The sequence below is a fragment of the Notothenia rossii genome, assembly GCF_949606895.1.
Source record: "Notothenia rossii genome assembly, chromosome: 9".
NCBI classification, from domain to species: domain Eukaryota; kingdom Metazoa; phylum Chordata; class Actinopteri; order Perciformes; family Nototheniidae; genus Notothenia; species Notothenia rossii.
In genome coordinates this window covers 31,079,012-31,093,600 of record NC_136907.1, presented here as the reverse complement: position 1 = coordinate 31,093,600, position 14,589 = coordinate 31,079,012, and the positions used below count along the sequence as shown (strand labels likewise).

Genomic DNA, 14,589 nt, shown 5'->3' with positions numbered 1-14,589 from the left:
TGTCGGTGAGTAGTGATAGCAAGAGTACCGTTAACCTACAGTTAATTTATTCACATGAATTCCCATCAACAAATCAATTGTATGTGTCACATGAAATCTTTATTAGGCAAGGCAAGTTTATTTATATAGCACTTTTCAACACAAGGCAATTCAAAGTGCTTTACAAAAAATGAAAGACATTAAGAAAATGGCATTTAAAATCAGTCATTAAAAAGAAAAGCTCATAAAATAAACATAAAAAAAAATACATGGATAAAAGTTACAGTGCAGTCTAAGCTATGAATAGTTCAATTAAAAGCAGCGACAAAAAGAAAAGTCTTCAGCCTGGATTTAAAAGTAGTACGAGTTTTAGCGGACCTGCAGGTTTCTGGGAGTTTGTTCCAGATATTTGGAGCATAATAACTGAACGCTGCTTCTCCATGTTTAGTTCTGACTCTGGGGACAGAAAGCTGACCCGTCCCTGAAGACCTGAGAGACTTGGATGGTTCATAATTTAGCAGGAGGTCAGAAATGTATTTTGGGCCTAAACCATTCAGTGCTTTATAAACAGCAGCAGTATTTTTAAATGTATTCTTTGACACACAGGAAGCCAGTGTAAAGACTTCAGAACAGGAGTGATGTGATACACTTTCTTAGTGTTAGTGAGGAACCAGAGTAAAAACTTCAGAACAGGAGTGATGTGATCCACTTTCTTAGTGTTAGTGAGGACTCGAGCAGCGGTGTTCTGAACCAGCTGCAGCTTTCTAATAGATTTGTTAGTGAGACCTGTGAAGACACCATTGCAGTAGTCCAGTCTACTGAAGATAAAAGCATGGACACGTTTTTCCAAATCCTGCTGTGACATTAGTCTTTCAATCCTAGATATGTTCTTTAGGTGATAATAGGCTGATTTAGTAACTGTTTTAATGTGACTGTTGAAACCAATAACTAATTTAACAAGCTCACAAGAGAGCCCACCTCCGAAGATCGTGACTGGCTGAGGGACAGACTCGGGGCAGGTTTTCAGGAATTTCTTGGCTTCTCTCCCCCGAGCCAGAAGAGGAACACTGCAGCTTGGAAACACTTACTGTTCCTGAAATTATCAAGTCTGTTGGGCATCAGGGACCTGAGGCAATTGTGGCAAGCATGGCATTGTCTGAGGAGCAACAGAGGGCAATTCAGGTGGCTACCACTGGTCAGCGAACCAACCCAAACTGGCATTTGTTCAGGAAAGGAAGGTTGACTGCCAGCAACTTTGGAGCTGTCCTGAGGTCAAAGCGTGTGACTGCTTCCTTTATTGCCAGGGTGCGAGGGCAACAACAGGCCCTTGATGGTGTTTTGTCTGTACAGTGGGGCAGTGGTGTAGTGGTCCCTGGAGAAGTGGGTATACTCTTAGTTTTGCAATTTTTTTTAAGCAGCCCATAGTGCAAAGGATTATCGCCCTGTTTTATAGTGACATACTCTATTTAGTTCACCCCAAAAATATTAACCCAGTATAGTTACTCAGTATTACTTACACACAGTGGTGGACAGTAACAAAGTAAATGTAATTCGTTACTGTACTTAAGTACTTTTTTGAAGTATCTGTACTTTACTTAAGTATTTCCATTTTGGGGGACTTTTTACTTTTACTCCACTACATTTCAAAGTAAAATATCTTACTTTTACTCCACTACATTACGGGACATCTGTCGTTCCTTCTCATGAGTGAATTATTTGTTATATAAATAAGCAGAGCGTTCCACAAGGTTTAGGAGTGTGTTTATGGGAATTTTTGACCATTCTTCCAGAAGCGCATTTGTGAGGTAATTTAACCAAGAGATTTTGGACAATTCCATACTCCCAACTTTGAAAACAGTTTGGGAATGGCCCCTTCATGTTCCAACATGACTGTGCACCAGTGCACAAAGCAAGGTCCATAAAGACATGGATGACAGAGTTTGGTGTGGATGAACTTGACTGGCCTGCACAGAGTCCTGACCTCAAACCAATAGAACACCCTTGGGATGAATTAGGAGCACAGCCTGAGAGCCAGTCTCTTCATCCAACTTCAGTTGCCGCTTCTGGAAGAATGGTCAAATATTTCCATAAACACACTCCTAAACCTGGTGGAAAGCCTTCCCATAAGAGTTGAAGCTGTTATAGATGCAAAGGGTGGACCGACGTCATATGAAACCCTATGGATTAAGAATGGGATGTCACTTAAGTTCATATGCACATCAAGGCAGGTGACCCAATACTTTTGGCAATATAGTGTATATATATATATATATATATATATATATATATAAATAAATATCACCACAAATATTGAATATCATCATTCAAATAATTCAACAATAAATTCAAAACGATATGTTACAAAACAACAATATATAGTTAACAATGAACAAAAATATATACATTTTACAACATATCCATGAAAACCAAAGTGACTCTCTCAACCCAGTGCTGGGTTTCTAAGTAAGTGCTCATATTACAGTATTTTCCAGACAGACTTGCTTTCTGCAGGAGTTTTCACACCGCATTGCCTTGAACGCATAGAAGTGGCAGCACGGTGTCTCTTCAACCAGGTCCTCATATACTTTTGAGGATCAAACATAGAAGTAGGGGGGCCGTTGATATTAATCATCATCAAGTTTGATATGTTTGAGATCAGTAGTACAGCCCTTTTGTCTGAGCTTATATTGTTCATAAGGCTAAAGTTCCTCTCACACTCTGCTGTGCTGACAGGGAATGTCTTCATCCAGTTCATGAGTGGTTTTAGGTCCTTGGGCTCACTATTGGGCTCTTCCAGTAGGTCTCGCATCCCATTCAGTGCTTGGTCTGTGCACAAGTGAAATCACTTGCACAGTCGCTTAACCTGGTCTTCACCATGGCGAATGCTGGGGTTTGATGGCCATTTACTCTGATCAAGGATGCTGAAGTCCTTGATGACCGCATCTTCGAAAGACAAGCGTTGCTCAAGATTGTTCACAAGGCTTTGTAAGAACTGGCCTGGATTGATTGACTTCAGTTTTGCATTTCCTACTAGAGCTATAGAGCGATACTCCCCAGCCTCTTTTGCCTCTAAAGCCTCACAGTATTTTTCACCTGGACTCTCTTTGAAAGACTGTATCACTCTGATTGAGCGTTTCAGAAGATGCTCTGCTCTGAGGAGAGTTATAGAATGAGCTTGAAGCTCCAGTGACAGGACACTTAGTTCATGGAGAGTGTCATACATGAGCCCAAGGTCACAGATAAATTCAGGACTTTGAAGACGGTATAATAAACCTCTGTACATTTGTTTCTCTTTGGTGGACCTCATCTCATCGGAAGACGCATTCTTAAAGTGCTGCACAAGACCTCCCAGGGATGTCCACACAGCACGAACAGTACGAAAGCTACTGTCCACCCAGCGTACATCTAAAACTCTGCCAATGTGAAGAAGTTGTGAGCCTACTTCAGCTGCTGCATCTTTGAGTTCACGCTCATTTTTGTTCGACATACTATAAAGTGAATATAGCTTCTGCATAAATATTTTAAAGTGGTTGACACCCGTCACCTCATCAACAGCATTTGACACAGCTAGTTCCAGCCTATGGTTCATACAGTGCAACACAAAGAGCCTTGGGAATCTCGAGGTCAACCTGGTTGCTACTCCTGACTTCTTTCCTAGCATGACACTGGCTCCATCAGACACAAATGTTAGCCAGTTTTCAAGAAGCCACTCTTCTATAAAGCCAGCCTTCATTAAACAGGTGAGTAAAGCCTGTTCTATGCCATCTGCTCTCTGATTGTCTAATTCAACTAGATCAAGGAATATGAACTCAGGGCTTGCTCCTTCAATTGACGCTTTTACAGAAACTGTCATGACAGGTTTGTGACTTAAAGAAGAGGCCTCGTCAATAAGGACAGCTAACTTCGTGGATGATGCTATTATGTTACTCACAATTTTGCTCTGCATCTCACTGGCAACATGTTGTATGATTTGTGTTGCACTGTAACGTGAATGAAGTATTGAGCCCATCTTAACACCATTCAGTTCCTGCAGCTCAATGAGGCTCTCATGGTCAGAAAAGGGTCTGTTCTTTTTGGCCAAATGGTAGGCTGTTCGGAACACAGCATCAGTTTCCTTCTTGTAGGGCTCAGTCATAACCTCCACTGCATTCTCAATGGCCGATTCTTTTTGTTGTTCTGCCACCTTCACAGCCTGAGAGTGTGCCTTGGACAAAGCATGTTTCCTGATCTTATTTCTCAAGACTGACAGACTTGTTTCTCTACTTCCCTGAGAAGACACTTGAATTTCAAAGTTCATCCATTCTCTTGAGAGTGATACACCTTGCTCCTTGTTGATCCCAATGGAGTTCACACTGCTACAAACCAGACATCCTGTGAAGCATAAACATACAATGTAACTACTGTATCCACAGCTGTATGTGTGCATGGTCTATTTTTCCCATATACATAAAAGGACACACACACACACACAATATTAATGTGTGTCCACTGTTTCAGAAGCTACCTAAACTAACAAGATACCTAAACTTACCAAGTTTTTTGTTTTTGGATCCCAACAAGGGGTTCTTGGATTTAAAATCCTCTTTTTGATTGACAGTCCACAGGTCAGGCCAGTCATTATTGATGTCTAAGGGAAGAACAACAAAAGTGATTGAATTATAGGCTATAAAAGGGGAACAATGACCATAACCTATTCAAAAGTGTAAAGTTGTCACCTTCATAATCTGCATTATTAGATTTGTTCATTTTAGCCCCCAAATAGTCAAATAGTCAATTACACAGGGCCTAGCTGTAGCTTTATCCATGGCTGTGTCAATACAAAGTGTGAAAACTCTTCTAAGAAAAGGCGTTATGACGTGACTCAATGTTGCACACAAATTAGACCTAAACACAGACAAACCTTGTGCCCTTTTCAACCAGGTCCTTGGTAAACAACAGCACGTTTCCTTTCGTGAGGAAGACGCACTTTTAAACTTTTACCGTCATATAAGTCTTTTACTTCCTACCGCATCCTGCCTTCAAAATAAAAGTACCCGTTTTCATAATGTATCCAAATTCGTGGATTCCACGTAGCGTCGCTATGCCCGAATCTGGCTGTGCGTCGCACAAGGTCAAAATGCCCTTGCTATTTTTAAGCTGTTGGCTGAAACAACAGTCGCCAAAGTAACACAGATATAAGACTTTATTCAATCCTAAAAGAGGTAGATCGGCGGGATAAATGGCTGTCTTTAATTAGAAGAGACCACTGGCAGCCAACATCTATCCTCAGATTGTGCAGTCTCCTATAAATTAGCACTAGCTACATTTGACCTCAAATTATGTAGCTGCTAGTGCTAGCTAGCTAATTTTTTATCTCCATTTGACAGGAAAACGCTGACAATCCAAAACACTAATCTTCAGTTGCCACAGCTAATGTTACAATTAAGCAGATAGCTGTGTCACGTCACCAAACACACGATGATCTTAGCATTATGTTAGCTAACGTTAGCTAAGCGCTAACGTTCTTCAGATTGCGTGGTACCTAGCTATGCTCTTGAAAAGCCTTCAGGCTATCTCTGGTGTATGGGGATGGATTTTGTGTACAAGATAAATGTAAATGTCGGGAAAATAAAGTTGGGGCAGACACTTAGCATAAGGGACACAATAAAGTTCAGAGTAATAAATATGGATTGCAGCAAATAATGGATGTATTTTCCAAATGTCTTTCTGTCTCACTAAGGTGTGCTGTGCTCATTGCCATGAAGCTATAATAGCTAACTAGCGCCACTAGAATCAGAAATACTACATTTAAAAGTTGAAACCAACTATTAACGAAAATAATGCTATTACTACTTTTATGTTAGTATATATGACTACCTAGCTACGATTTGTTACAAAAATCTTAAAATATAGAAGTGAGACCCACCGTTATTGTCGTCTTCATCTCCTTCCCTGTCAGCATCCTCTTCAACGGATGAGGGGGACGGAGGGAGCGCAGGTGTTGGGCTGATGTCAGGGCTGATGATAACAGGGCTATCAGCTAACAGCTCCGGTGTTCTAGCCTCACTATCTGTAGCTGAGCTGCTGGCCGATGTAGTTCCACAAGGATGTTTATTGTAAAAGGACATTTTAGTCTGAATGGCTCGCTTCATTCTAACAGTTCATACCATTTTTGTAATGGCAAATAGTTGAAAGTAAATTAACATTTGTCTATATGCAGTTTTTTTCCCTTATTAAGACCCGCCCTACTCTGCCTCTGATTGGTTTTTCATCAGTTCTCGCGCTGAAAACCTGACCAATCTAACCAGCGAAGGCATAGAGTTAGCCAATATGAGGCAGAGTAGGTTTGTGTCATGAGTCTTCACAGTACTATGAAATTACATTGAGCCACTACTAAATAATGCGCACCAGCGGTGATTGAGAAGTGGGTATACGCCATGCTGTCTGAAAAATAAGTGGGTATACGCCGTATACCTGCGTATACCCTGGACTACACCACTGCAGTGGGGGACTATGAATGAATGTGAGGGCGTCAGGGCATTCACCACTGCAACTCAGATTTGTGGCTTTCCCTATCAGGATTATTGGGGGCATCTCCAGATGGTCTGGTAGGGTCTTCCGCTGTGCTGGAGGTAAAGTGTCCCTACAGAGCCAGGGAAATGACAATTAGTGAAGCATTGCAAATCAAGGGCTTCTGTGTCAGTAAGGAAGGAGAAACATTCAGCCTGCGTGAGGAACATCCTTACTGGCACCAAGTGCAAGGTCAGCTTCACCTCACTGCAAGAAAGAAGAAGAAATAAAAAAATTAAGCCACGCAGGTTTTAATAGGATGTATTCATTATCTTTACTTATGTTGCGGTCTTTTCAGCAGCGCCATCTCTAAAACGGCGATAGGGGAGAGTGGGGTAAGTAGTGCCAATGTTTACTTAAAGTGCCTTTAAAGCAAGGGGATTACAGTAATGCCTCCAACTAAAATATGTACATATAGTTTAGGATGTTGTGCATCCCTGGGAACAATCACTTCGGATCTTAAATAAACTGTTTGAGAAATATAGCTTTAGAAAAGAAAGTGGTTTTGTGGCACAACTTGCCCCCGGTGCGGGGTAAGTTTTGCCATTAGAGACAATACACTGGGGTAAATTGTGCCATTGATAATTGAAGTAAAACAGATCATTTTAATCTCACAAACAATAATGCTATATAAAAGCAAGACAAATTCAATACAAAATTATTTATTTAATGTTTATTTAAAGTTGTAACAACATCAAAGGCCACTTTTCTATAACAAGGCCTATGAACACCTAACATCCTACTTGTCCAATGCTGCAGGGAAATATGAACTTCTGTTCCCTTCTGGCTGTACCACCAAGTTTTGTGGTGTGGCCAATTTGCTTAAACAAGGCCTAGCGCCACATGAACACATACTCAGAACAAAATTAAAATTCCAAAATGAGCACCTAATCATCTGCAAATCATCTGCATCTGAATCTCTTCACAGATTCGGCCTACTACTGAACATCTCACTTGTCAATGCTGCGGGGGAATGTGGACTTATACTCCCTTCTGGCTGTACCACCAAGTTTTTGTGGTGTGGGTAGTTTCTTGAGCACATCACCTCTAGGGATGACTCCTTCATCATTCTCTCTAAATGTGAAGATGGGGTTTCCATCAACAGACCTCTTACAACTTTGCTTCAGAAGCTTTGCACTGATCTCGTAACCTTCAACATTCTCCACCAATCCAACATAGTTATAGGATTTTGATTTTTTTACCTGCAAACTTCACAATGACAAAGTCACCAGCAGACAGATCCTTGTCACCATCATCATAATCACTGGACATCTGAACTCTCATAATGAGTGGCATCGCTAAGTGGAATCGGAAAGTCCCTCTCTTCTGAGCTACTGGAGAGCACTTTCTTTTTGGGCTTGGTTGGTTTTGACCCTTTCAGAGCCCCCTTCTTATTTCCACTCCTTTTCTTCTTTTCAGCCCTTTCCTTTTCTCTGCTGTGTGTCTTCTCCAGGCCATCTTCTGCCTCATCATTGGTGGTGGAGCTTTCTTCTGAGCTACTGTACACAGCTGTTTTTTTCTTGGTTTTGGTTTGATTTGCAGCTTTCAGAGCCCTTTTCTTCTCTCTTTCATTCTTTTTCTTTTCCTGTTCAGCCTTTTTATCTTCTTTTTCTTTGTGAGCCTTCTCCAACTCCATCTTCTCAGGTGTGTCGGTCACGATTCTTGTTTTCACTTTCTTTCTTACAATTTTTTTTTTCTTTATGTGGCTTTTGGCAAGGGAAGAAGACGTATGGTCTTCCCCTGTTGCACCTCTTTCACTGCTCTTTCCAACTCCTCAAGAGGAGTTGAAACCCTGTCTGTCTTCCTTTTGTATTTGCGTGGCATGATGGATTTTGGTCTAAAATTAAGAATGTCACATAGTTTTAGTGATCAAATGTAAGAATACAATGTACAATAACAATAAAATACAATAAAGTAATATATAGTAAATAATCATAAGTTTGGGTAAGTTGTGCCACTGGCACAACTTAACCCAGGCCCTTTGGCACAAATCACCCCAAGCCCACCATTTTGAAAAAAATGCATCCCCCAGCTGGTTTGAGCTAGCATCATGCTAACTGTATAGACTCATGGTGTAGCTTACTAAAGCACTAAAACATGTGTGAACTGTTTTCAAAGTTCTCTAAATTGTTCAAACACAGCAATCAAAAAACCTTGATCATAGAAATTTTACTATGGAGGGCAAAAAAATGTTTTTTGAACTTAAATGTGCTTACCTCTCAAGCCATGTGTCTCTCTTCTTTGCAGGATGATTGAAATGGATGCCTCTTCAAAAATATGTGGTCACATGACCAACTTCTTCTATGGTTTTCTAGATAACAGGGGTGGCACTACTTGCCCCTTGGCACAAATTACCCCACTCTCCCTACAGTCACTACCCATCATTTACATTTCACCGTGATATGGACAAAAATGTAACGTCAGCTTACCTCATGACACGAATCCAGACTCCCCTTTGGAAAACATCGGCCGGGAAACGATAGAACAAGCACGTTTCATGCGAAGACTTGTGGCTGCAACCCGGAGCAAAGCAACAAACCATTGCGTAGCTAACTAGTAGCGCTAGCTTTAGCTAACGTTAGCTAACGAAACGAACTGCCGAGTAAAATTGGAAAACACTGGTAATTAATTATTCTATAATTTGTAAAACTACGGTGTTAAAAACGACAATTTCAAAAATGCAGATTCTAATGGTCAGATATAGATATACAGATACTAAAGATATGCTTTCAAGAAGAACACAGGGGAAAAAACATACTTAGCGGGAGTGTTTACCTGTTCGGCGTAATGACATAAAACGGCCTCGACAATTTCTGTAGTCCTATTCAGCCACTCGGTAACAACCATCGTTTTTCAGACACGTAAACTCTTCAAACATCCCCAGTGGGGTCACTACTGATGTATTTAATGTCGTAGAACAAAACGTGATTTATCTCTTAAATTTGTGTCAACCACAGACCTTATTTCGAGCTATTTTCCAAAACCCTATGGAAAAAATGCATTGCTTTTTGAGGAAGGAACCGGAAGTGCTAAAAATGCTAACTTACTTCCGGGTTTTACGACGCGTTACTGCGGTTCTCTATTGCGCTAAAGTGAAATTATTTTGACCGAAGAGATTTAGATGTTGCCGGCTAACGGGACCTCTGACGTCGCCATTTTGTGTGCTTCGCGGATGCGCTCGGGTCTGCTCGGTCAGCTTCCGGATGAGGAGGCATTCGTTCGACCAATTTACAGTAGATAACATTAAAAACATTTTTAACAGGGGCCATAATAGTGTAAATAGTGTTTGTGTTGGCAGTTATAACTGAATGTAATGTTTTCTACTTTTTTACATCTGGGAAGGCATTTGCCTTCATCAGATGGAAAGTGTCTTGACCAACAACTTAAGTATTTCTTATAGCTATGCAGGGCATGCAAGCGAGCAAACACAAACAAGAACAAACAAACTGAAGAATATAAAAAAAAGTGAAATGAAGAATAAAATTGAAATTGTACAATATAATATTGTGGTGGTTCATCTTATAATTCAGTCGAGAGAATGCACCAGACAGCATCTAAGACCTGCAAAAATCTAAATTTTCTAGGGGGAGGCCCCCCAAACCCTTCATGCCATTTCGTCCGCGCGCATTTTTCAGGGCAATCTCTATTGGGCTAAGGGCCATCTGTAAATTAGCTTAGATGACCCACATCTCCCAAAATCCTGAATGTCATGCACTGAATTCAAATACTGTACTTCGTTAAAATCTAAATCCGAACATGGTACTGATTACTGAATAATTTTTGAGTCGGAGCCGTGATTTTTACAGGAAAAAACTTACTCATCACGTAAACTCACTTAGCGGCTATGCTGGTCCTTTAACACTGTCATTCACATCGGTCCACATTGTTTGTATTTTTGTTAAGTCACTTGGCTCAAGGAGGTGTTTTGTTAATATGTATTCCTACCTACTATTGCTGCTTAGCTTTAAAAATGTACACCAATATGACTCTTAGTCTTAGCTACTAAGTCGCTACTTGCATTTTTAGGTAATTGTGCAGATACCTTGTTGGCGGGATAATAAGGTAGATAAGTGTGCTGGATGTAGTTACACACAACTGTTTCTTCCCATGTCTGTAGACCAACAAACTAACATATTTGGGTTATCTTCATGCTCAAAAATAGACAGAACAACATAAATCCTAGAAAGCATAATTACCATATTCATGTCCATGTAACGACATATTTTATGTAAAAAAAGCGTAAAAAAAATTACATAAAGTGGAATTTATAGTTAAAGTGTTATCAAAAACATTAAAGGAATTTTACTTCAGAATTTCATTGAATATGTTATCTGTTAAGCTAGCTAGTGTTGGCTAACAGGCATGTGGCCAGTGTTGGAGATTTGGAGGATGTTTAAAACCAACCTCGTCTCCGCGTGTCGTTTGGTAAACTGGGTAAATTCGTAAAAAGGAAGGGATTAAGAAACACCAGAATGCAAGTGAAACAATAATCTTGTTTTAATGATACTAAGTAACAATACAAATACAAAGGAATCACAAAGCACTCTGCAGAGTACTCCGGGCTCAGGTTCTACCACCGTGTGAGACAGGTCTCAGGAACGGCCAGTCAAAAACAAGAGCGTGAACCAAAGGAAAACACAGGCTTTCATATTAAAAACACAGAAGGAGGTGTGTGCGTGCTTTCCCCCAGAGATCATCTTATTGGGAGAGACCAACACATGGCCTGTCGCTCCCAATCAGTGCGACACAGCAGAAGAAACCCGGAAACAAAAAGTCTCTTTCAGCTTGACGAAGACCAGATACCTTTTGGTGTCTGGTACGAACCTGCTCTAAACAACAAGTTTCCTTATCTTATTTCACATCTTGCAGCCAGCACACACACATCCCCTTTATGGCCCTTTGTCCCTGAGTCCATCTTCCCCCCTCAGGTTACCACACACAAGTTAAAAGTATGTTTTAAGATATAGTTGTTATAGTTGGCTAAATATACGTAATACATGTAAATTACTTTCATATCAATAATAACGAGGAACACATTACCTATGCTCTTAAGCAGTATTAGAGATGCTTTTCAAATAGTCAAACTTCACACAGGCCCAATATAGAGAATACACTCATTTGTCCTACAGCCCTTCCCGCCATTTGAGCTATTGTTCACATCTCTACTTCAAATAAAAGGTTTCACATTGTATATTTCCAGCCTCCTTTACACATACTGTTATTATTAATACAAAGTAACTAACCACACACATCTATTGAAAACAAGTAGATTTCCCTCATAATTGACATGCTGAAAATCTTAAGAAGAATGTTCCCTCCCCCAGCTCTCTCGTCCCTGTCATAAAAGCTGCTTCCATTTCATATAGAGTAATAAAACATGTTTAAGCTAATTTCTCTACAATGTTTGTAGCCATTTAGTACCCGCACATGAAATAATAAAAACAGAGGTATAGTTGAACAGTAATCATGTAGCACATATATTTACTGCAATGAAAACACACACATTTGCCCTAAGCATGTGTAACGCACCCTCTTCTTTTATGAGGGAAACATTCCAGAGTCTTGGAGCTATCCCCAAATTAGGATGTCCCCTGCTTGCATCCCTCTCTAAACACAAAGACTTCACCTCAATATATTGGGGAGGGAAAATATACTTTGTCCCTTCAAATTTAACACACATGAATATATATAAGGTGACATTAAAATGAATATACCAGATTTAACTTTCCTGCCATAACACGTTACTTTAATACTTCAAATACTTCAAATAATCCTTCACCAGGTAGCATTAGCTTAAAAGTAATTTGGGAAATATGCTAAACATTACACACCTTTTTAAAATATGAAATTTAAAAAACATTCGGTGGATCTTAAATAAAATAAAACATATTTAAAAAAGATGGAACTCACAGGGGGTTGATTCGGTTGATTCGGGTTGTCCATCTTGAAACTTGGTCTCTTGTATCGAGGTATGTCTGCCAAGCCCAAGTCGATCACTGTATCAAAACGGCGCAGCGCTCTAAGCCCCGAGGGTACTACCGCCATCTACTGGCTGCAGTGTTTTTGTGTTATGCATTATTGCATGAGAAAAACTAGAACACTCAGTAGCTATAACAGCATTTGGTTAAATCAGATGAAAGAATATAATTACTTATATTTATATTGACTGTGCGTGGGCTTGGCAGTGGCACAATCAACGGTAGGGCATGCATTTTAATAGTTTTAATAATTTATATGGTTATAAAATATAACATTGAAACACTGACGCAAATAACAAGTATGTGGAATGTGTTATTAAGTAAGTTTACTTGACTACAGTCCAGTTCTGTATCCTACATAATAAAATATGACAATCGTTAATTTCTTTGTCAATTACTTTTATCAAATGAATATCCCACATTTGTTTTAAGCACTTTCAAATGATATGTTAGAAACAAATATTATAGGATTGATATAATATGTACAATGTATTTAAGTCCTGTACTCTGCAGGTACAGATAGATAGATAGATAGATAGATAGATAGATAGATAGATAGATAGATAGATAGATAGATAGATAGATAGATAGATAGATAGATATAGAGATAGATAGATAGATAGATATATGGATAGATAGATAGATGGATATCATATATAATAATAATAATAATAATAATAATAATAATAATAATAATACATTACATTTATAAAGTGCTTTTTCTGGTGCTCAAAATGCTTTCAAGCAAGTAAAACAAAAATATCAACAAAAGTAGAAAGTGCTAAGCTAGGAGGAATAAGGGCAAGGGGTTATATAGATACTTCATTCATCCCAAATTGTGAAATGTGTGGAAACAAGTATAAACATAATAACATTAAATACAAATGAAAGCAATAGACAGGAATGCATACAGTAGAAAGGACACAATGAATATTATAACATATAATGTAGCCTTACTATGAAGGCTGACCTAAATACGGTGCTTTTCTACAGATTACTTTATTACTGCACTGGTAAGGTAAAATTAGGCCGATTAATAAGATGTGAAGTGCTTTGTAACTTCGACCCGCGGCCGCTTGACTGAATAGTACACAACAAACAATGAAGAAAGAGTTTTATCTGGGCTGCTTCGCTGCCAGCAGCTCCCCCCGGACCCGAAAGTGGCGTATAGACTGTAGCCTGTACTTCAACATCAACGAAAGTGCTCGATATATGCTATATTGAACCAGTAACACAAACTAACTGTATCACTATAACATGATGATGATGATGATGATGATGATGATGATGATGATGATGATGATGATGATAAAGAATGCATCTAACGTTCCGCTGTTCATTATAATACAAAAACAGAGCATTAAACAAACCATCATGCCCTTACTTTGAAATCATCCGGAAATGTCGTCATCAGCAGGCCATCACGTGGTTTCCGAAAATAACCGAGTGGCACGAGTAGATTTTAGCGTTGACCGGCGGAAAATATGTCTCAAAATTCTGTGTGTGTAAAAAAATTCCGTGTGTGTAAAAAGACAATCCACAAGCAGAAATGTGAGATCCGCGAGCAGAGAATTGAGCGCATTTTTGATCGACAAATACAAAATGGATTCACAAATGCCTGATCCAGCGCCGTATAGATAGAAGAGTTACGACAGCGGAAGTCCAAAAACGGTTATCGTCACGTGGTTCATGCAGACGAGGATCGTTCCCCGGACGTTCATGGCAGGCAATGTGAATGCATTGATAACAGGAGATAGAACTTCGACTTTTGGTAATTATTAGTGAATAAAGGTTTTGATTTGCAATATTTATAAAACAAATCGATATGTGTATGTATTTACATCAATATGTTTTAAAAAATAAAATAGAATTTGCTAATATTAAGTGATAATATTAGGATTAGTGTGAACAACTAGTTTACATGTTAGGCTAACAATGCCTTGGTTAAAGAGCCTGTTGCTGTTTATAGCTTTGAATTCTTTAAAACCAATATTATCTTCTTAAACTTGTATGGTAGTCAGGAGCATCACTTTCTAATGTTTGATATATTTAGAGGGAGGGGATCTAAAGGAATGCTTCAAAA

General features: G+C 39.3%; 1 protein-coding gene and 1 long non-coding RNA gene across 2 annotated transcripts; both read right to left on the bottom strand.

Moving 5' to 3' along the window:
• Positions 1-1,273: 1,273 nt before the first annotated feature.
• Positions 1,274-6,096, bottom strand: LOC307019852 (E3 SUMO-protein ligase KIAA1586-like; the record flags this gene model as incomplete). The annotated part of the gene is made up of 4 exons (XM_079650955.1): positions 5,885-6,096; positions 4,511-4,606; positions 3,911-4,350; positions 1,274-1,351 (listed from the first exon to the last, which is right to left on the bottom strand). The coding sequence occupies exons 1-4, from the start codon at positions 6,084-6,086 to the stop codon at positions 1,274-1,276; spliced, it is 816 nt and encodes a 271-aa protein (XP_079507081.1). The 5' UTR covers positions 6,087-6,096.
• Positions 6,097-8,165: 2,069 nt separating this feature from the next.
• On the bottom strand, positions 8,166-8,884 carry LOC307020460. Its single transcript, XR_013802897.1, has 2 exons — positions 8,745-8,884; positions 8,166-8,365 (listed from the first exon to the last, which is right to left on the bottom strand). It is a non-coding gene; the product is annotated as an uncharacterized lncRNA (long non-coding RNA).
• Positions 8,885-14,589: the final 5,705 nt, after the last annotated feature.